Genomic DNA, 24,530 nt, shown 5'->3' with positions numbered 1-24,530 from the left:
GTCCGTGGAGTTATCACGACGTCTCTCGTGTAGTGCGTCGCTCCTCTCACGTAGACCACAGATATTTTTCTTTCTGGGTTTGCGTCTTCTTGGTCTGTTTGTTGTTGTGTCACACATGTAAAGATGACAGAAGACAACTGCGTCTATCATATTTCATAACTTTGTTCACTCACTCTTTATTGTGGAGCTCGGATCACATTTTGTCGAACATAGATACAGTGCAGCGTCTCCCTTGTCTATTTCTGTGTTAATGTTGCAAATGAATCATTGGGGCTCCCCACATGATGGTAACCTGAGCGGCGGGAACGTTGCCTAACAGAAAATGACAGACTGCAAACAAGTCGGCCACATGTGAGGAAAGACATTGTTGCTTTTCACGTCTGATTAGTCCGAAATGCACACAAACACGCGTGCACAAACAAACTGAAAAAAAAAAAAGAAATTGGATCATAACGGGGAGTACCACGGAGGAGACTTCTGCAAGGCTGGTGTGGATCATTCTGCTTGTCTTATCGGTGCAGAGTGTATGGCTAAGCGCAGATTTATGAAAAGGTTTGACGGCGCAAGATAAGAAGGGTTTAGCCTCCGTGCGTATCACTGGCCTCCTCCTTGACGTGCGTCTTAGCGTGCGGATGGAAGGAACTGTGACCGAGATCGGTCTCGGATGTTGCCTTTCTTACCAGCGATAAGACTCTTTCCTTCCTCCCCCTCGCTCTTTATCTTGCTCTCATTCTTCGATGAGAAGTAGCTACTTCCAACTTGTACTTTGTTTTGTCATACCTAAGTGAGCATTTCCATAGCTGACGGCAAGAAAATCTTGCAGAATTAAAGAAGATCGCTCAAGACTTGAGCGGATCATCCTTGCTCGTCTGCTTTCGGTTGCACTTCATGCATGCTTTCAATTGGGTCATCCATTGCATGCCCAATGCGCACAACCCGAGGTCCGTCACTTTTCGATCACAACAATCAATTGGGAGAACATTAAGAATGAGCCTGGCAACGGATTCTACCCCTTCCACATGTCCAATGCAAAATGTGAAATGCGTTGGTTTTTCCTCCGAGCGATGTTTCCTCGAAATTATCCGACAAGATCAAACATGTGAATCATGATTCAAATAGATGGCTAATATGTTTCCATTACATCGCACGTTTACCCTTAAAGGATACTTATTCAACACATAATCAAAATTTGATTGACTACATTCGGTTCCGTTCTCATACTAACGTAACCTGAATTTGGAGCTCGTCATAGTCTTACGGAGTCGTAAGGTCATATTTACGCTCAATATCTGTATGGAAAAATACTTTGAAGGCATAAATCTAAAACATTCAAACTAAAGATTGTAAGTACAATGGTAACCGAGTGTGCCTTAGTGTGCTTTGCAACGTTGTATTCTTATGCCGTTCCGCGTAAACATAAAAGTTCGTAACCTTGAAATTTTGGAAGTTGGGACTATTGTAAACGGAGAACCCCCATGTGATTGCTTTGTTGTCAAAATCAATTAGGAGGGTCATGTGAACCACATGTTTAGACGTGGTTCCTTCGACACTGACATTCCGTTTTGGATTGTCTGAATGTGACAGAAAAGGCCTTTATTGTCATTCCGCGGCCATGCCCCCTGATTAATTTGGATTTTCCTCCAACGAGGGCCTTTTTGCGAGCCCCCAAGCGGCCTGAAACAGACTGACCCTTGTGGTCACGGGTGAGACAAAGGCCACAGGGTCTCCGAGTAGGATGTCCCATCTGTCCGTCAAACGTGAAAGCCAACAAATCAACAGGCGATGGGGTTTGGGGAATGGGAGGGGTGAGAATGTCAGTCAGCAACGGGGAGTGAAAAAAAGAACGCGGATTACACAGACAGACAGTAATCTAAAGGTCTGTCAGTCAGGCTGACCTTGAATCTAGCTTTGCTTTAATCGCCGGCCAGGATGAGAGCACCAGGCCCTTCGATGAGCAGACAATTCCCATTCTACATTAAAGATGGAATGGCTGCCAGTACACTTCATCTTGAGTGACACTTTCTTTCTCGCATTCAGAGAGAGTGTTTTGAAATGGAGACGTCGTTTGGCCCGTGATTATTTTCTCTTCGTTTTCAAGGTAACTTGGTCCTGCTCGTTCATCTAGTCCAGTGGTTCTCAATTATTTTCTGTCATGCCCCCCACTCCCCAAGGAAGAGGAACACCCCCCCCCCCCCCGCACGGCTCTAAATAGTATCATTTGTCTATAAAATTGTTATAAGTACATCTTTGCATAACACTGTATCCTTATTAACGTATAAGAGCATTAAAAAAAATGGACCAACTTACAACAAAGAATAGCTTTAGTAACTGGAACAGAAAAGGTTTAAAGAAAAGGTTTAAAGAAAAGGTTTACAGAAAAATTCGAAAATAACATTGACCCCTTAATTTAACAATAAATATTTTTTGACTTACCATGTCAAATCATACGATACTGAAAAATAAATTGACATAAAATCACTAATAATGCATCCAAATAATCACCAACATTATCTCAGGAGCACAATATTTAAAAAAAAACTCTAATCAGCAAAACAAAAGTATATATAAGAAATTGTGCTTTTTCTTTTCTTTTTTTTCTTTTTTTTAAATAAAAGATGATGTCTGGATTAATGGCTACAATGAGCACATTTTGCAATGCACAGCTTTTCAAAGCGAGGTTTGAAGCAGGACACAGCAACTCTCAAAATGTAGGGTCCTGTACAGTATTATTAGTTGTCACAAAGTGGCATGATTGTTGGCAATATTCGGCACGTTTTCACTAAAAATAAACTCAAGCAGTTTATCAGCGTGATTGGGGTGTAATGTCTTTCAGTGACGCCTTAATTTATTTGGCTTCATGCTGTCCGAGTAAAGTCAAAGTCAGCACATAGATCTTCCCTCGTCTGCCAACGCAGGCACATTGAAGGCAAGCTCTACATAAGCCTCGTCATATTTCCTCCCTGAGAATGCTCCCTGCGCAAACTCTGCCAATGAGAGCGTCACCGCCCCCTAACGTAGTGGAGGTGCAACTGCAAGTTATTTTCTGGACAGTAAAAAAATATAAAAGCATGTTCCCCGAGGTCAAACGCGCTCCCCCCCACCCCACCGAGGGAGCCCTGCTCCCCTCCTGGGGGGGCGCCCCACTATTTGAGAAACACTGATCTCATCCAACATTTTACATAGTGTAAAAACCTGCTAGCCCAATACTGATTTCACAATAAGCTTGTGTGTGTGATGTCATTTCACTTTTCTTTCTGTTAATCGCTGCAAATCACATGAAGTCATTTGTGGGGATTTTCTAATGTGTACAAAACTGACTTTAAAAAAACAACTAATAATACCTATGAAAAATGATTAACCGTTCCATCCATTTTCCATACTGCTCATCCACATTGCCTTTGCAGCTGAGCTCGAGCCTATCCCAGCCGACTTTTGGTTAAAGAAGCAGTGCTCGCCTAGGACTGATTGCCAATTATTCCCATCATCACTTGGATGATGGGAATGATCATTCTAAGGGCATTGAATTGATCACTAGTGGACTGCTTTGTTTCTTTTAAAAGACATTTTGCCTCGCATCTGAGTAGGCTCCACTAGTTCTTGCAACAAGGCTTGGTTAGGACTGCACCAGCCTAAGTCCATCCATCTATCCATTTTCTGATCCGTTTTTTTCCCCATAAGGGTCACAGGGTGTGCTGGAGCCTATCCCAGCTGTTTTCGGGCAGTAGGCCTCAGTTGGTGCGGAAAACTTTTTTTATGCACATCGTCTTAACGCCGGTTTGTTTTGCATTACAAACAACTGATACCATTCATGGTTGGGTTTTCCACAACACATTGGGCTGCTACAGTTCTAACTAAGCATTGTTGCAAAAACTGATGAAGCCCACGTGGATGAGAGGTGAAACATCTTCTAAGTTAAAGAGAGTAGTCCAGTTGCCTTGAGAATGTGGGACGAAGCAACTGTAAACTGTACGCAGGAAAAAATAAGACAAGACTCAAACCAAGAACCTCTTCACTATTGGGTGGACCAGATCACCACGAACGCACCGCTTCAATGGACCAATGCACTGACAATTGTGTTATCCAAACTGATGCCTTTTTAGCAGAACATTTTTGCAAAGTTGATGCTAGATCACAGTACAGTCGAAGCATGATGTGATGGGTATTTGATGAACTGTCCTAGCTTGAGAACCGAGCGCTGCTTATTTAAAAAAAAAAAACATTTCTTTAGACATGTCATATTTTGTGTCCTTCTTTTCGACTGCAATCAGTGGCTCTGCCAGTTGTCGCCAAGTGCATTCCATTTTTTATTTTTTTGCTCCAATTGTTTCAAGATGCCATGAATCAACAATCTACGATTATGGCCTTACTTAGCGCTTCCCTACCTAATTGTGGCACATCCAATACTACCTCCCAACAAATGGATAATGGCATTCCATTGCCGTCACCCTCCCCCCTTGCCGTGTCTCCCCTCACTTCGCCTCCCACTATTCCCACTATCGCCAACTCCATCATCAGGCGCTCTCCCGTTAAGAAATGATGGATGTCTTCGCTACCCCCCACTTTGACAGATGTATTAAATGTGCCATAGCACGATACTCTGTTTCTCTCATCCAATGTTGAATGTTCGGAATATGGTCAACTGGAATCGTTAAAATCTCTTTGGGCATGCATGTTTTTTTTCTGTGCTTTGTACTACTTTGAGGCTGTTTTAAGAGCTTCAGTCATGCACATTGAATACATGACATTAAAAACGGTCACAGTCCAAAAAAGGGCTGTTGATGGTAATGCCCTTTGCCTTCTGTTTTGGTGAAATTATCAGTATGAAATGTTCTGAGCACAATTGCAGGATTACAGCAGGACTGTCTGAAGAACTGAGTGTAAAATGGGCGGCACACTTAGTCATTTTAAACATTTGAACCTTTTTTAAAACATGAGGCACCCCAAGTGAGGAAATGTGTGCTTGTTGACCTGATTTTTGTGTGTGCTGAAATCAGTCACAGCATCAAAAGTGACCTGTGAGAGGCAACATTGTGCGACCGGGCATCTTAAAAGAACAAAAAGGAAGCAGTCATAGAAAAAGCATGGATAACTCACAGCTTATCTGGTCACTTTGCTTTAATCGCGGTGTACAACTTGTTTAACAAATTCTACCAACATTTAACACAACCATCTGCTGTTCTATTTGTGACAACAGCGCGAGATTCCGGTCACTTTCTGGTTGGGTATCGTGACGTTTCATATTGCAATCGCGGATTCCGTGTTGTGCATGCAACATAAATATTGAACAGCTTTCATATTCACAATTAGTGATTCCAACATTTTTCCTTGCAGAACCCACACCACAGGATAATCAGCGTAATATTTTAGAGAAGGCCAACAATTGGACTCTTGCTGATTTTTAATCATAAGGGAGGAGAAATTGAAAATTTGTGACAGTAATTCTTGATTCAACATTTCAACACAACGAGTGTTCTGAGCAGATGACGAACGGTAAAAAAAGCACATTTGACACACACAAGACTGCAGGATAATCACTCAAAGTAAGTTTTCAGAGACATCACACCATTGGATTATTGTCTGGATAGTGTTTTAGAGGTATCCAACAATCGGGCCTTTGCTGACTGACTGCGAGAGGGGGAAAAAACACTTGGCCTGATTGTCGGTATGTGTATGTCTGAAGGTAGTCCATTTGAGGATACAGAACACACGCACACACACACACACACACACACACACACATACCCACACACACACACACATACACACAAAGCCTTGCTCTCACCAAGCCTTTAAACAGAAACCATAATATTGTTCCTGGGCTGCTCCTGGGGGTTTTAAAATCCATGTGTTTTTGTTTGAGCAGACAGTCCTAAGCTGAACAAAATTTTCTCGTTAATTTATTTGTTCTATCTTGTGGTTGCAAATCTTATAATATGCCGTAAAAAGGCCCGTTTTTTCTGGAGAACCATCTTGGGCGACATTGATCTCCGGGTCCACTGATCTCCAGTTGGACGATAATGGAATGGATGAAGAGAGGGTTGTTATATTTGATCAGATTCTCTTGCAGGGGCCTCGTTTTGACCACTGTCGATGATGGCATCTTGACGTTTTAGTAGGGTTGACAACCGTACTTTGAAAGAATTGTTCCACATATAGAATAGATACAATTTGTTCCATATTTTTATGAGAATGAAAAGTAGTCTGTAAACGTTTATGAACTCAGTGAATGACCAGCCCTCTCCTCTTCTGTAACCAATGAGGTGATAACATACTCGCAGTCTAGTCTGACAATACAGAATCTGGCTCATGTCAGTGTACGTTGCCTACAATATATATATATAATATATATATATATACACACACACACACCGGAAGAAATGTTTTTTTTTAATTCTGTGTTCTCCATGTATTTGTATCACTCAACAACATTAGTATTATATTATATATATTATATATTATTGGGCGGCCCGGTAGTCCAGTGGTTAGCACGTGGGCTTCACAGTGCAGAGGTACCGGGTTCGATTCCAGCTCCGGCCTCCCTGTGTGGAGTTTGCATGTTCTCCCCGGGCCTGCGTGGGTTTTCTCCGGGTGCTCCGGTTTCCTCCCACATTCCAAAAATATGCATAGCAGGCTGATTGAACACTCTAAATTGTCCCTAGGTGTGAGTGTGAGTGTGGTTGGTTGTTTGTCTCTGTGTGCCCTGCGATTGGCTGGCAACCAATTCAGGGTGTGAATTATATATTCATTCATTCATTCATCTTCCGTACCGCTTGATCCTCACTAGGGTCGCGGGGGGTGCTGGAGCCCATCCCAGCCGTCTCCGGGCAGTAGGCGGGGGACACCCTGAATCGGTTGCCAGCCAATCGCAGGGCACACAGAAACGAACAACCATTTGCACTCACACTCACACCTAGGGACAATTTAGAGCGTTCAATCAGCCTGCCATGCATGTTTTTGGAATGTGGGAGGAAACCGGAGTATCCGGAGGAAACCCACGCAGGCCCGGGGAGAACATGCAAACTCCACACAGGGAGGCCGGAGCTGGAATCGAACCCGGTACCTCTGCACTGTGAAGCCGACGTGCTAACCACTTGGCTACCGGGCCGCCTGAATTATATATTATTAAGATTTATTTAATTCACCTTTGTGTCAATTCATCTATCCATACGTTTCCGATAGCGCTTACTAGTCTCAGGTGAGCTGGAGCCTATCCCAGATGACTCTTTGGTGAGAGATGGGATTCATGCTGCACTGTTCAGCACTTTTGACTGTGAGAATGTTCACAGCACCCCTTTTTTGTGTTCTAAAAGGATGTTTTGCTTGTTTTTGTCTTTTGTTGCTAAGCATCCACGTCACATTCAATCGAGCAGAATTGCAAGAAAAGAAAAGAAAATGAGCAACTTCTCCCCCAGGACCCTCGCTGGGATGCTACCAGCTGAGCTTCACACAGCAATGTCTCAAACCCAGCCGCCTAATTGTTGAGCGTCACGCAGTTGTCATATGGCATTAGAGTGTTTACCTGGTCGGTTGGGGGGAGAAGAGTTGGTTGGCCCTCTTTTATTTTTCTCTACTGTGACCCTGCGATATTATGCTGACCGTGAAGGGGCAGATGGTCTTCTTCCAGTGGCCCATTAGTGGCCTGCCGTAGGACAACTTCACAGATGCCGGCGACCTATGTGCTCTATTAGCTGCCCATTTGGGACTGAGGCTGGGTTAAGATGAACATTAAAGACCTTTAAGTGACCTTTGGGCTTGACAGCCATTCCAGGATTGAGTTTATTAAAGGATACATGTTGAGCCGTGTGCTGCATTTAGCAACAGCTACCAAAGGAATTCATTAAGTGTATACAATAGTGTATGTGGTTGAGAAAATCCATTCATCCACTTTTTATATCACAACTCCTCATTTGGGTCATGGATGAGTTGAAGGCTATCCAAGCCGGAGAGGTTGAGTACACCTTGGACTGGTCAAAAGCCAGTCGCAGGGCTTAGATGGGGGCAGCATGGCTCAGTGGCAAAGTGGTTGTTTGCCAACCCAGAGGTTGGTGGTTTGATTCACAGCCATTGCGGCCATGTCGAAGTGTTCTTGAGCAAGATACTGAACCCCCAGTTGCTCCTGATGCTGCATCAGGAGCTACGTTCCATGATCCTGCCGGATTGGAAAGTTCTGTTCGAAGTTCTTGCATAATAGTTTGTAAAATGTTTACTTTGAAGGGGTAATTTTTTTTTACAGATGTGTTGCCTTGTTTTGCAAAATACCCTAAGTATAAAGACATATACAATATCACACTTTCCACACCCTTGTCTCCCTGAAATAAGCCAGTTTTTGTGTCAAGCAAATGGTGGGTATGGGTATGAGAGGAAAAAAAAAGCAAGCGGCCCTAAAGACTGTAAAAACATTTCTACTTGCACATTATACATTACACTGTGCTTGTGGCACATAGACACTTGGGCGTGAGCTCATCTTTGCATTTGACAATTGAACGCAGCTCAGCTTTTTGTTGGACTATAACATAAAAGCAGGGGTGTGGCAGTCATGGGGGATGTGGACATTCTGCTCGTGTAATTACAGTGAAACAAGGTTCACTACAACAAAAGCAAAAGTCCGCAAAAGTCTAATCTGACCTCAGCCTGGCACAGCGACTCCTACTGCTTTGCTGCGAAACGGCAACAGCAACCACCACACAAGTTTACACATGTGCAGTAGTACAGGAAGTATTTGTTTCAGATGCACCATGAACGTTGCATTGCTAAAATGGCTACAAAACGGACCTTTGCATGGAAGCAACCAAGGAGTTAAGAAAAGAAGAGCTCTGATGCTTGAAGACAGGGTGAAAGTGATCAAAATGAAAGATGGAGGGAGCAAAGTAAAAGACATTATGCAAGAAATTGATGTAAATGAAAGTGAATGCTGATCGTTTTCTTTCTACACGCTTATGCAACTTTGGAATAAAAATAAAGAGTACACGTACGTTTTGTGTGTGTGCGTGCGTGTGTGTGTGTATTTACATCTGAGATAAAATTCTCTATTGTGAAAAGTAACCTGTTGTGAAAACTTTCTTGCTGTAAACATGATTTTGTTGTAGAGGAGTTTGACTGTATTCAAAATTTGCTCTGGATCTTCACTCATTCAAGCAGATCATATCACGTGCGGAGAAACGTGGGTGATTATTATGTGAATTAGCCCCACAGTTGCATCACAGTTGGCTGAAGTTAAGCTCATTCACTCAGATTTTCAGAAATAGGCAGATCCCAAAACTGGTTGTTTACTTCACACTTAATGGGTGGGAAGGACCTCCTGGGATGTAACTATTTGTTTAAAAGCCATTCAAAAGTCACTTTTTTCCCCCACATGTCCCTGCTAAAGGAAATCCAGCTCGGCAACTTTTTGTGCATGCCTTTCTTTGTTGTGTCTTCAGGTTAGCTAACAATGCACCCCACTGTGGGCGGATGTGTGTGGACACAAGAGTTATTCATTGAACACTGAACTTCGTCATAGCTGCGAAGTAAGCAGAAGCGAAACCATGCATCATTAGTACGGGAAATGATCTGCATCAGGTATTTTGTAATCATTTTAATGAATTACAACCGTCTCTGTTAACCTCACAGCGAGTAAAGTATTGCTCGTTACAACTTTGGGAAGGGGAATGTGGCCCCAGAAGAACATTAGGGAGGTTTGATGGGGGTTTTCTGAAAGTTCTTCCAAACCAAACTCATCCGAGTATGTTGAGATTTGTCATGCTGGAAGAGAAAAGGGACTTCCCCAAACTCTTCCTCTTTATTTGACATTGTTGTGTAATTAATATTCATAGGGGTGGACTAATGAGTCTTGCTGAACCACTTTTTGATTTATTTGACGTATTTATTTACTTTTGTGTCTTTTGACACGCCTTGTCTGATTGCGCATTACAAAGATGTAGCTCATCATCTCAGTTCATGTCAATGAAGCTCTTGTCCAAAATTGTTAACCTCTGACTTTGTTTGAGCCACATAATCTACATAAATATCAAGTTAGTTATCATTCATTTCCTGTTTTTAAACACTCCCAAGTGAAAGCCGTGATGTAAATTTCCCCCCCAATCAATCAACCATTTGCGTAAATATAAACCTTCACGAATGACTTTGAATTACTCATTTGGATGCTTTCATTAACCACTTTCTTGCAATCATCATTATAAATTTCTCTTTCGACACCTTGGTGCAGAATGAAAACGACGGGTTGAAGTCACAGAGAGAGTTAAATACATCATCACTGCGTATATCACGCTTGCACGGCATTCCCCCCCCCCTCCCCCACCCCCACCCCTCTTGCCTCACGGCTTCTCCCACTTGTGGCATGTCTGGCGCAAAAGAAAAGCGTGAAGGAACCGACAGAAAAAGGTGAGTTATCTCAGCCTGCTGGTATGTAGATGGCTGTAAATGATAAAATGAGGCAAACCACAGAGGAGAGGAAGCCCAAGGTCATAAATCAAAACATGCATAGAGAGGGTAGAGTGAAGAGAGATGGTAAATTTGTATTTTTTTGTGAAAAGGGTTACCATAACATTTTTAAATGATGGTATGCAAGCCTGGCGGAAATGCTCCAAGCAAAGCTGATGCAAGATAGGAACCAGATGAATGATGTTCAGATATCCCCCCCACTCCCGAGCCCCCATCACTCATTGCAAAACTATACAGAAACAAACACATGTGATATTTTGTAAATAAAGAAGGAATTAAACATCACTGTTTGGGACATGATTCCTCCAAAAAGGTTCACTATACAAATGAAATGTTATGACCTGGTACATTTGGTACCAGGGTTTCACGGTTTGCAATGGAATTACAGGCAATATTTGTCGGAAAAACAGTTCTTGGCCATAAATGTAACAATCAAATGAAAAATAGTACGGCACTTACTGAGCATGCCTTCTAGTTTTGAACCTCCAAATGTCATACATCAACGCCCGCTTAAACAGCACATAGCTATCCACGTCAAGACCATATCTATAATTTTAGGGGACAGATGGACACAAAGCAGATTTGTTACTAATGACACATGGTAGAGATTATCGATTACACAGATGTTATTTTCATTAACAACCTGTACTAATGCAGATCATATCAACTACTGATTGTGCCGATATAGTATATTCTAGCGTCAACAAATTGACATTCTTTTTCCAGGTTTTGACATTGTGAAAATTAATATATGGACTAGTGGTTAGCACGTCTGCCTCATAATTATGATGTTTGGGATTCAAAACTTGGCTTCGCCCATCTTGTGTGGAGTTTGCATGGCTTTTCTCCAGTTCGTCTGTCTGCCTCAAACATTCCATAAAAGGCAATTTTCTAACTCGTCCATAGATGTGAATATGAGTGTTAATGGTTGATTGGCTATATTGTCTATATAGATTGCCCTGACATTGACTGGTCCACAGTCAATACGCTCCAGCTCACGCGCATACCAAATTAGGGCAAACACTTTGAAAGTAGATCGATAAATAATTAGTATGGAATCCAATCATGTTCAAACTAAAGTTGTCACATACGCGTACACAATTTACGTGTCGATTAGGTAACAAAAATTTATGCAGGAACCCCCTACACATGAAGATGAAAAGAAAACACTGTGTTGTGTTAGGAACACTAAAACTATTGTGGAAAGACCTCAACCTTTGCAAAAGTGCAGGGGACTGATAACACTCCACCACTACAACTATACCTCATCACTGCTGTCAGTACAGGTTTCTGTGCCAAAAAACTCTTTCCTTTCATTCACTAAACTGGCAGCCACAGTTGCAATCAGCATTTTTGTGTATCTTGGCACACTGTATCGTTATTTTTTCCACCTGACATGTCATGATTATGAGACAAATCCCCTCCTCCTCCAGCAGTTAAGGGACTCTTTTTGCTCTGGCCAGAGGGGCTTACACTCAACAGTTTCCCCAGGTACTCAACGGCCTATTTTGACAAACAGGAGTCCATGAAGTCAGCGGTTGGACCCCTTGCTCCAGTCTCTCAACCATTTTGTGTGTTGCGAGTGAAAAATGACCTGATAGAGTTTTGTGGATGGCGTGTGGGTTGAGGTGGCTGTCGTCCCTCGTGGACCTTGAGTCAACAACACTTGGGGTCTAATGGTCTCACTCTATTTACCTCCTAATTGCCTTCCCCCCACCCCATCTCATTTGCCGCCAGCTAGCATCACACCAGCCGTGAACTTGATGGACAAGAGCCGCCAAATGAATGAGAAATTGATTTATTGACAGCTTTGCTCTGCTTGGGACTAACTTCATCAAATTCGGGTGAAAATTAGATTCTGAGTAATCCATGAAAACGAATTGAGACGGAGCTTTGTGCATCTGTGTGTGTATTAGCGCAGCTGACAGAGACGAAGAGTATTTGTCCTGAGTGCAAGGTCAGGGGTTAGTTTGGGTTAGGAGATTTTCACTCTTTCAAAAAAGATCACTCTCATTATTCATCCTTTCTCACTAATCCCCTTTAATTTGATTTGTCAAAGCCACCGTGCCAAATCATCTATAAAACACTGCTCAAAGTTTTTGTGGACTTATTTTTCTGAAGGCCACAAATGCACCATACACATACACACACACACAAAATAAACTCCATGGTAAATTTGTACAAGATATAAGAACCACCTTTCAAGCTTTCCTCCAACTCCAGTTTCATCATGGCCACAATGCTTTCTTCTGACCCACAGATAATCCAGATTATGTCCGAATGTGTTAGAGTCTGAGGATGAGCTTTCACCCCATACCTCTCATGCCCTCTAACCTTTCACAGGCAACTGTTCTTTGCAGTGAGTGTTGAAGGAAAAGCATCAGGTCTTTGGTAGTCGCACATTGGCATTTGGCAAGGCGGTATAATATGATGAGTATGTATGTTCGAGTATGATGGTCCCCGCATATTACATTTCTTCATTATGAATGCTGATAAGTGTAAAAATACAGTTACCTTCATAATGACTGTTTTTTATTTGATTGTATTAATTGTATTAAATGTTGCCAGCAGTTTAAAGACAAAGATTTATGTTAATTAAATAAAAAAATGTTCTATATTTTTGGGGCAACGTTTTCATACATTTCCCAGGTTTGACTTATGTTTCTGTGACACGTTTTCTTCAAAATACGGCTAAGATCAAAGTTATAGACCAGTTTTTACCCTGTGTTTCCAGCATCGTTGAAATTAGCACGTTTTGATTTCTCACAGACACATTTTTTAAAATAGTCTTGGTTGTTTAATTTGACACTTGGTTTGTGGGCAGGCACTCCAAGGATCAAACAAACCATTAAAAAGTACATGTTCAATAATATGTCCGCTTTCATCTTTTATTGCACTGAATCCTACACATATTCACTTTTATAGGCATCATGAAGGTTCGTTTTTGATCTGATATCAAGACAAACTCGGTGACCTTCCCTCCACCTGAAGCATGCCCTAGATCTTCCTTTGAGCTTTTAATTAACCTTTCCTGTCATCTGCAACGACAGATAGATTTTTTTTTATAATCTCTCAATTTCTTTGCTAAGGAAGTCAGCTCGCGCCTTGAATCAATGTTTCTTCTGCTTTCCAGCCGTGAAGGCAGTCAGGCAGGCAGGTGTCTGTGATTTGATGTGCGAATCAGGGAACTCTTATTTCTTTTTGCGCACGCACACACACACACACGCACGCACGCACACACACACACACACACACACACACACACACACACACACACACACATGCACACACACACACACACAGTGTATCAGTGGTAGATGAGCGTGAAGAGCATCTGAGCGACAGCATCCGGAAGCGCAGAGATAAGGTGTAATCTGCTTGCAATTATTTCTGCTTGACAGGCGCAGGTAAATGGCAATCAGCTCCTGTGACGTGTGTTCTGAGTCAATAGTCCCAACTCCGACCAGGGAGGCGAGTGAACGATTACGACTCCAACACAAAGCCCCGGCAGGCCCCTTAAGTCAACGCTCAAAACGATACGTGAACCACAGGCTTTGAATGCACAAAACATCCATCCATCCATTTTATATGGGGCTTGTTTTCATTCGGGTTGTGGGTGAGCTGAAGGATATCCCAGATGACTTTGGGTTCGAGGCAGGACTACACCCTGGACTTCTTGCTAGCCAATCGCAGCAAGCATTTTTCCTGATATATTCACAACCTGTAGAGCGCAGTCAAGGCCTTCAAATCCTTCCGTCTAGGCCCAAACACTAGCAGAAGCGTAGACCTGCTTTTTTATTTTTATGTATTTATTTTTTGGGCCAATCGATTTGCAGCTTTTGCGTGTTGCCATGCAATTATGATTTCATCCAACGCCTTCACAATCTCGAGTGCAGGCGTCAACCACACACACACCTTTGAAATCGCTGGTTCGTTTTTAGATGAGTGATTTTTTTTCTCTCCTGTTATTGGTTGAGCTATGTTTAGCTTCTTATTGATGAGCTCAATTTGTATCAAATGTTGATTTTTGGAGGGAGGGTGATGTCAGACTATGATTAAAAATTCATTTTCAAGGAGCACTTTTCAAGAAAAAAACTGGACCTTATGAGGATAGGCCAACCAACACTGTTGCTGAGTGGCTTGTTTAAATCCATAAAATTTGGGAGAGAAACATGCACAGCCAGAAAGGAGCCTGTGCATTAGCATCTTTGGCGAGTACGAAGAGAATTACCTGTATTTAAACTTTTTATATTGATAAGTATTGATTGTGAATTTGGGTCCAGTGGTTAGCGCATCGACCTCACAGTGCAAAGGTCGGGAGTTCAAGCCCAAAGTGGAGTGTGTGGAGTTTGCATGTTCTTCCCGTGCCTGCGTGAGTTTTCTCCGGGTACTCCGGTTTGCCCCCACATTCCAAAAACTTGGATTGCAGGCTGATTGGATACTCTAAAACTGTCCCTCGGTGTGAGTGTGAGCGCGGATGGTTGTTTGTCTATGTGTATGCCTTGTGGATTGGCTGGCAACCAGTTCTGGGTGTACCCCAACTACTGCCTGAATACAGCTGGGATAGCCTACAGCACGACCGCGACCCTTGTGAGAATAAAATGGATCAGAAAATGGATGGATGGATGATTGTGCTATATTGTAGTGAAAAGGTTGGAAAATCAAGGTGACTGTTTTTTGCTTTGGTAATAATATTATTTATCAACAAACACCTGAAATGCTCTTCTTTGGCCTCTGTGGCTATAAATCGGATCTGTACATGATGTGTCTGAAGTACGATCACTAATCCGTATATATTCGACCTTATACCTGTACGTCATCAAAAGCCCAATATGCGTGTCATCAAAAGGCCAATATGTGCGCCGCACAGTCAGGGGAGAGTGCTTGAAAGAGAGATTACCAACCGTACTGCCTGTCACTTGTCATTCTGGGTACAACAGACTTTGTTATATATGTGATGTGCTGTGTTCGTCATCACGATGTCACTATACACAACAAGAGCAGTAAGCACACAAATTATTTTTTTTATACTCCTCATGTGTGGGCTATCTCACAGTTCAAAAATAATTGTTCAATTATATTTATACCCCACTTTAGAACATCTTCAAATGGACATTTATGGTTCACTCTTCGGGGGCTTCCTTCATTTTGTGCATGCACGGCTGCAGACAAGCCGTAGCACGGAGGGACCACACCTCGACATCAAGCGAACGAGAATTCAAGCAACATGCCGCAGATGCCTGGACAAGTGTGCCGGATTTTTCTGCCCCCCCCCCCCACCTCCCTCCTTCACACACCCCCACCTCCAAATCCCCTTTCATCTTTCAGCAGAGACTTGATTTGGGAGGCTGTTAGCGGCGTGACAAGAAGCGCTCAGAATGTTGAGGAGCGCCAACTTTTCTCAGCCACTAATATCTCTTTTTGCTCAAAAACATTATTTTAACCAGAGGGGATTCACAGCCAGCAGGTGGACCACACCGCAGATCGTTGCATTGTAAGAGAGTAATGGGGAACACATTGGATTTTATCAAACACAAATTACTGTATATACACCAAGGGCATGAAACAGAAGACAAACATCACAGACAAAAAAAAAAAAAAAAACGGGCATTTGGCTTCAATTTGTCTGGTAATAATTACAAAAGTCCTTGCTGTTTTGGAAACACAGTGATATACAACAGACCTTGTGGTTTTCATACACACACTGTCAATGTTGAATTTAATCAGTGGGTTTTTGAACTGAGCTTTCTAACGCAATATCAAAGCCGAGCATGGATCAAGGCGGATAGCTGTTGTCATGCCGTTGTTGTTATCTCACCACGCTACGGGCACTATTTGTGTTAAGGCACGTCTCCGGCTTTGCAAAGGCAGTACGTGTTTCTCGGAAAGCCAATGGTGCAGTTTTACCAATTCCAATGGCGACATTAATGTCTTTTTATAGAGTCATTGTATTTCACCTAAAGGTGCAATGAATCTTACTGCAGGCTTTGTTATGAGGCGAAATTGCAAAGCGAAAGTGGCATTATTAAGTGTCCCGCATGGCATTTTATTGTTCATTTGCCTTCCCCAGACATTCAAGGCCTTTACAGTACTGCATATTGTGGTTTTATATAGTTCACGAGTGCAAATGAAGACGGGCGGTAAAATGAGGCTTGCGAACATGTGCAAACATGCAGGATGGCTTGAAGCTTTTTTTTCCCCCTTCACACCCCAGGCAGTCTTGCTTTTACTAAACAATAAGCTATCAGAAATATGCAGACCTCCATGAGCGTAACATGTCCTTTATTGCTTTTTGTATGATTTCATATCATATACACGAGGCAAAACATCATTAACACAATTTGCCGCAGGGGCTTTGGGTCAGGAAAACCGAAAAAGGACGGATGTGAATTGACTGCAGTCCAAACTGCAATTACACTGTATATAATTTGCAGATTGCAATTGATGCCGAAACTTGGACGGACTTGTAAACTTGTAAAAGTCATTTTTTAAATGAAAGTAACGTATAAGGCAACGGTGCATTTTGGTGGAGTTTGTAATGATACATTTCTGGTGGAGGGAGGTAGTGTCAGCATGTTCTCGTTTTTACGGCATTGGTTCTTGACATCTAAAATGGACATTATGGCATGTCTGGCGCCCTCAAGTGGAACAATTTATATATGTGTCATAGACTTGGATATCTGTCGAATGGAATTAGGCCTCCATAAAAATGAGTGTAACCTAAATGCAAAGGTGCGATGGACCCCATTATAATGCGATCTTGACATGATAAAAAAAATACAGATTGTTGACGTATAGTGTTCCGCTCCCTATTCACTCCGTTTGCGCTCTTGGTTGTGTTTCAGTGAGAGGGGAAAATGCTTCTATTAGACACGCCAAAGCCCCGTCTAATAGAAAAGTAGTGCTTTGGCACCACCTTGTGGTATTTGGAAGTTGGGCGGCGACAGTTAAAAGTATTAAATCGGAATTTTGCATTCGGGCATGAAGTTTTCTGTGTGCCGCCGCTCTCACGATTGCACCTTTGAGTCCTCTCTTCGGGTATTAACACACGCATTTTAACTTGGGTACAGACCAAAACCAACCCATCCAAGACCACCTTGAAGAAAACTCTAATGGGTAGTTGTGACGTAGGTAAAGCTCTCACACGTTTAAAGTCAGCTGAAGTAGATAGCTATGAACCTCTTGAGACCCCTTTCCAGGATCACGTTCACCATTTAGTACCAGTCGGTTCCCATTCCCACTCCTGCTGCGTGCAGATGTGATCGGTGTGAGGTGTCATTGCATGTGAGAGATTGATTCTCTTTTAGCCAACATGCAGTCATATATATCGTTTTACCTCCTGAAACAAGTCCCACCGGCAGCTGAGAAGCCTGTTGGGCTTCTGGCGCCGGACTCACCATTTGAAACGTTTGCAAGTGGAAACTACCATGTACGTCTGACTTTTTATTCCAAGTAAAGCGGGCAGATGTTCTGTCAGATCCCGGTCAAGGAGTGTGTATTTTATCTTGTGTATCCTGTTCGTCATGAGCGAGCCAGAGAATAGCAGGGGTGTTTGTCTGCTCCCACGGAACAGGAACATGTGCGGGTCCTCTGGTTTTCTCAAAAAATATGTGATTGGCTTTGTCAAGGTTTCCTTTACCAAGAGCAAGAGATTGGGAGGACACTGGACTGTCTTCCTTCCTTGCAATTATTCCCTGAAAGCCCCCCCACTTGCCAATGGGTGCCGGATGTTTCAACATTACATGTGATATGACTGGAGACGTTAGGGAGTGAGCAAGTCTCCCCGGCTGGAAAATTTGCAGCGGAAGATTACGACGGGTCATTCCCGTCATTTTTGAGATGGAGATGAAACGAGGCCGAGGAAAGCAAGGACCCCAAGTCCTATCTGGCTTTTGGAATGTGAACTCGCGGCAGCCTCAGATTCATGTCACTGTTCACTAAGGACGGATCTAGTGTGAAAAACCAGAAGAGCAATAAATGGATGGTCATTCGGAGTTGTTTTGACTTATACAGCAGTGATTAATATCGGGGTTCAGTTCTGCACCCCTCCAAGCTCTTGTGGCATTGGGTTGGAATGAAAGCATCCATCCATTCATTTTTCTACAGCGCTTGTTCCAATTCGGGTCATGAGGTGAGCTGGATTATTTCCCAGGTGACTTGGGTGAGAGACAGGGTGTGCACCCTGCTGGAACGGTTGGTTGTCACTGGCCGGGGAAAAATACAGTATAGACAACCAACCGTTCACATTCACACCTACGGACAATTTGGAGTTTCAATGAACCTAACGCCATGCTTTTGGAATGTGGGAGCAAGCCAGATTACACAGAGAAAAAACATGCACGTATGAGAAGACCAGGCAAACTCCACGCCAAAGTCCAAATTCAAACCCAGCATTTCTCAATTGTGACGTAGGCGTGCTCGCCACTACAAACCAAACTGACAAGAATCATTCGACAAGCAAAATTACAGTTCTGCCTCCAAAGAAACTGTTCACTGAAAATATGTCCGAATTTCGAGAGCGCTTGCTTCTATTGTAGAACTGCACTTCATCACGCAAGGAGGTGTTTCTGATGTTGATCACTTTCACAAAGGAGGCAGAAATGTTAGACAAGTTGAGAATCACATGTTGACAATCATACAGTGACAAAAAAAAAAAATCACGTATTGCAGTGGTACCTTGACTTCAGAGTTCAATTCATTCCAAGACTGACTGATGGCATCCATAGATGATATTTATATGTATCAAAAAAGAAGCATTTAGTTGCATCGCTGTTTTAAAATAAAGTCCGTATTGTGTAAAATAACTTTGGGGCGTCTGAGGGTTCTCTGCCTCATTACGACTGTATATGCACATGTACCATCATTATATGTGTGCATGTGGGTGGTTCCGAGTGGTAAAGACAACCTTACGGCCCATTCAAAACGAGCGGATAAATCGAGAATTTGGCGCCACAACGGGGCAGCCTGCACAGCATCCCATACGACCGCGTCTGTGATTTTTGTTTCCCAATTTTACGGTATGTTTTTCTTCCACCACAGCCTCGAACAAAACCATTTATTTTCCCTCTCTCTCTTTGACAGAGTTAAAGTCGACCGGCACCGCTCACCACTTCTCCTTCTTGCTAAACTCGAGCGACTATCGAATTCTTCGCATGGACGAGGACCACGACCGCATGTATGTGGGTAGCAAAGATTACATCCTGTCTCTGGATCTGCACGACATAAACAAGGAGCCACTCATTGTAAGGATTGTCATGCGATGGCAAAAAATTCCGAAAGGGATTTAGCTAATGTTCTGCATCTCAGTTCGTTGATCTGTCTTGTCTTTTTTTTTTTTTAAAGATCCACTGGCCAGTCGCCCCTCAGAGGAAGTCTGAATGTGTCCTGTCTGGAAAAGACACCAATGTGAGTGTTACTAACTAAGTTAAGATAAATTAACCATGCACTGCTGCTCGTATGGCATGTGGTGTTGGTGTACTCCAGATGACCGACACAGACACCAGAGACGTAACGATATCATGACCAACAATCGCAAATCTCATTCGTCAAACCATAAATCAGTCACTCTCAAAATGCCACACACCACAAGTTAATTCATCGCTCAGGATAATCTCTCAGAGATATCTGATAATTGTAACTTTGCTGACTTTAATCAGAATCTGGGAGGGGGTTGAAATGTAAAATTTGTCATGATTACTGCTGTGTGTCAACGCCAGCATTTACCTTGACACTTGTTTGATTCTCTTCTCAATTAAGCAGGGTTGATCAGAACCAGTCAAAAATCATGAGACGTATGGAAATGTGGGATTTTTATTGGTACGTGAGTTCCAGGCTTTGAACTTGACCTAACTGCTTGAAAAGAAAAACCTTTGCCTCGATTCAAATTTTTGCCTGTGCTGACCACACACATGAGGAATTGCCACCATAAATATTCAACAGGTTAATCATTTACAGTTGTAAAAGCAAAATGATCGTGTGTGTCTACCCTGAACAATTGTTACTGTTCAGAGAAGTGTACCACATGCTGAAATGGTCGACAGTCTTTGCAGTGAACACCCAAATATTTATCTTGCCTTCATTAAGCACATTCATTATTCACCCAAACACTTAAATATAATTTCAAAAGTCATCTTACAAAATAATAAAATAGACTAGCACATTAGAAGGCATTTGGGTAGTACCTTATGGCATTAAAGAGGGACAAAATATGCAGATAAACACAAATATTAAGTGAATGAGCACATTATTTTTGTTTCAGTTCTTCCGAGTTTGCGATTACTTGAGTTCTCACTCAAATGTTGAATAGCGACTCGGGGGGGGGGGTTCACTTGGTCACCAATTCTTGACTGCTGCTGCGCTGAGGTCATCAGTAGGTGCCACAATGTGTGTGTGTGTGTGTGGGGGGGGGGGGGGGGGGGGGTTCTTCCAAAGTGCCACTTAGATGTCACACTCTCGTCCAGGATAGCGACAGCGTTGATTGCTGATTGCGAACAGCTGCTTTCAATGACGCTCAAGGGAGCAGTTCTTCAGAATGGCCTACGTGGAAGAGTCTCCATAGAACCCTGGGAAGGCAGCATATTGCACACATGTATAACAAGGGCCCAAGACCCAGGCGGGATGAAGGCCTTCTTGGAATCGCTGTTTATTCTTCTTCTTCCGACCAATGACTTGCTTTTTTGGTGGCCTCAACATGCCAGACTGCCAGATAAAAGTGCATGTGGTTTGGGAATCTCAAACCAATGCACCGAAAATTACTCGGGAAAGTTCGAAAAACTGTTTCACTGATCGACCTGAATTGCCCGATCGATCAATTGGCTGGCTGACTAAATCGTCCGATTATGGCCCTTCAAAAATCTGTCAAAATAATGTATACAGTCATACCTCGGTTTTCAACCATAATCCGTTCCAGAAGGCTGTTCAAAAAACGAATTGTTTGAAAACCGAAACCACACTCTTTAAAAAAAACAAACTTCCTCATCTACTCGAGGAAGCGTCACTCCCTTGTGTAAGGAAGGCGAGAGGAGTCAAGTGGTGCATTCAAGTGCGCTCAGTTTGGTCGAGAAACGATTTCCGGTCGAAATCCAAGGCAGAAAAAAACTCGAAATTTTCGGTCGAAAACTGACTTGGTCGAGAACAGAGACGTTCGAAAACCGATGTTTGACTGTAAATATTTTTTAATTCTATTTTATTATGTCATATTTTTGGTTTCATTTTCATTTCTTTTTTTTAAATATATCTCATATTTTTTGCAAAACATTACCTACCGAGTCAGTTTTTTGTTGCTTTTTTTTTTTGTTTTTTTTTTTTTTGCTTCGTGCATGCAGGACTAGGAGCTGTGATGTCAAACCAGTTTGGTTTGGACCTGATCCAATTTTCACTTAAAACATGGAAACTTTCCATTGTTACATGTTTACTTGATATGTATTTCTCTGCCAAATCAGATCAGGTTAGAATTTGTTGTGCTGTAGTACATTTTTGCTTCCTCGGTTACGGAATGTTTTTTGTTTAATCTAGCTGGAAGGCAACTGAGTACTGCACAGGAAGCCAATTCAGTATCTTGCAATCATTTCAAATTTTGCGGTCCAAACAACAAGCAAAAAAAAAAAAAAAAGTGTTAGCTTTTAGTAGCTTCCAGACGTCTCTATAGTGTGAATATGATCCACACGTGCAAAGAGGCACTAATCCTAACCCCCTCTCTTCAGTATAGGGTGAAAGCTCATCATGATGAAATGCATACAAAAACCAGATCTCTTTGCTTTCGAGGTGCACCCACACATTTCATCGGAAGGAGCGAAGTGGAAGGGAGTGACGAGGTAGAGAGAACAGGCTGCTGTTTATCCAACTGGAATGTTCATTTGTGCATGTTCGCTGACCCGTTGCCTCTCTCTCTCTCCTCCGGCTACTTGGTATCGGCCTCTCGTTGCTTGTGTGAGCGGTACGTGTGTGCGGGTTTAAAATTTCATCGGTAAACAAAAGAAATAACGTCGGTTGGCGGGAGACAACACTTCACTGCAATCTTCACTTGCTCTTTAGGGGCCAGACAGATGATGACAATTCAGGAGCAATTGACAGTGGATGTCGGTGCAGGTTCGAGGTCAAAGGCAATCATTCCTGCTGTGCTTTCAGTGGGGGGGTGTCACAACTACACACGCAAACACACACACACAATCCCCAGGAAACGTCGGGCTCGCGCATCTGTTGTGTTGCTAATAACTACCAAAAATAGCTTCACCCCCGTCCTGCATATGCAAATCTTAGTTTTATGCTGTCAATTGCATCACGGCTGCAGCGGCCCTCAATCGAGGTGCTTGTTTGTCATTCATTCTTCACAAATTCACCTATTTATGTATTTTTTGTGGAACCTTTCGCCATCTTTTTGACGTTTATTGTGACTTTATCTGGAAACACATTACGATGCCATCAAAGCTGTCAACATAGGAAAGTAGTCCAATAATTGTTGCCAAGAGAATTAAATGATGCAATTCGTTTACCCGGTGTCGTTCTTGGAAATCAGGAGAGTCTTTGTTGTGTAGGCATGTCCTAGTACCTTCTTTCGAAATTAATCATATTTATTTATTTATTTATTAATTATTATTATTTATTTTCACAACTCACCAAAGAATAATCAGGATCATCTTTTAGAAACGTCCGATAATCGGGACTTTCATTGGTAAAACTGTAAATTACAAACTGTACCATGTCTAGTTTTATGGAGAAACAGCTGTGTTAGCAAACTGAGACAAGAAACAGCCAACAGCACCTCTTTATTTGCTTAAGTGTTGTGGTGTCCATTGTTACCACTGAGGTCATCCACATGCTGAACAAACCACATTACTCACGTTTTCAAATGCCAGTACATGAAGTAGTAGAATACTTTGGGCCCCAACATTTTCAAGACAATGAATTGGGTTTCGACTCTGTCCCGATCCCAGCACTCCTCACATGCTGTGTAGTTCTGCTTTTTATATTTTTTTTCTGACAGCATTGAGTGATCCGGGCTCTGGCCCGAATCCGAGCATGGAACAGAGCTGCCAAACAAGCCAGCAGCGGAAATGATGAATGTGAGGGCTTTAAAGCTTGGCAGAGGGCTTATTAACCACCGTATGTATTATTAAAAGACTTCTTTTGACTTTTCTATTTTTTGTAAGTCTTCACTCAGGGTCATCTGGTTGGTTGCTAATAAAAATCAAGAAAAAAAAGGAAATACAAATCTGGAAAGAGGTGCAGAAGGGGCCCCAGAATATTATATTACATTTTGTGGTAAGAGATGGATTTTATGTTGCTTTTGCACAGCCGGAATTTATCTGCCTTTTCTGACTCGCTGTTGTGTAGAATGAGAAATGACATGGATTGATGGGGGACCGGCGAATTTTCCTCCTTCGGAGATAGCATCAGTAAGGGATGCAATGTGATCCTGCCAAAATGAAGGTCCGGTCAGAATTTAGTCTTAAGGTGACAGTACGGTTCACTTTGGGTACAGTAAGGGAGAAAAACATACTATACTTTGTTAATTGTGTGCTCCAAATTAAAAAGGTCTTAAGTTACGCATTCTACAATTTTTGTAATGATGTATTTTGTGTTATAAAAACATTCTTTTTTTTTTTCCAAACACTCAAAATGTTCAGAGGCATCTGTGCTATCCATACATATATAGTTTTTTATTAGTTCTTTGGGATTTTTTATTCTTTATTTTTTGCAAAAGGGAAAAAAAATTGTCTGGAGGTCCCAACCAAGCCCTACTAACAATCCCGACCGGACGTGTTCATGTAAAATGCATTGGTTTGAAGCCTCCTGCAAAAAGGCAAACTCATTTGCGATCCTCTGACCCCACCTAAAGTTGCAAAATTGGAATGACCTCAACCCAACAATGTGGCATGCTTACGTCTGTCCAAGCGAAAACAAAGCGATTGACGTAAAAATCGCGTGAAATGCATGTATACACATTATGTTTACGATGCATTCAAAAATATGAATTATAATGGGTCTCTATGGTGCAAAATATGTAAATTGTGAAGATTAAGGTATCAAAACCTTTTTTTATTATTGCTGCAATGCCTGAGAATTATCAGCCGGTGACGTCATGAAATTTA

General features: G+C 42.3%; 1 protein-coding gene across 2 annotated transcripts in view; it reads left to right on the top strand.

Moving 5' to 3' along the window:
- Positions 1-24,530, top strand: part of sema3fa (sema domain, immunoglobulin domain (Ig), short basic domain, secreted, (semaphorin) 3Fa) — a 69,848-nt gene that overhangs the window by 19,017 nt on the left and 26,301 nt on the right. Inside the window, exons 1-3 of one of the 2 annotated variants that reach the window (XM_052075829.1) lie at positions 9,444-9,558; positions 19,522-19,682; positions 19,783-19,845. In XM_052075829.1, the coding sequence (XP_051931789.1) occupies positions 19,593-19,682; positions 19,783-19,845 (153 nt within the window). In that variant the 5' untranslated portion in view covers positions 9,444-9,558; positions 19,522-19,592. Of the gene's footprint in view, positions 1-9,443; positions 9,559-19,521; positions 19,683-19,782; positions 19,846-24,530 lie in introns of those variants that run through there. The other variant, XM_052075828.1, reaches the window with a different exon arrangement.

This window comes from Hippocampus zosterae, chromosome 9 (genome assembly GCF_025434085.1).
Source record: "Hippocampus zosterae strain Florida chromosome 9, ASM2543408v3, whole genome shotgun sequence".
NCBI lineage: Eukaryota > Metazoa > Chordata > Actinopteri > Syngnathiformes > Syngnathidae > Hippocampus > Hippocampus zosterae.
This window is presented reverse-complemented; position numbering and strand designations above follow the sequence as displayed.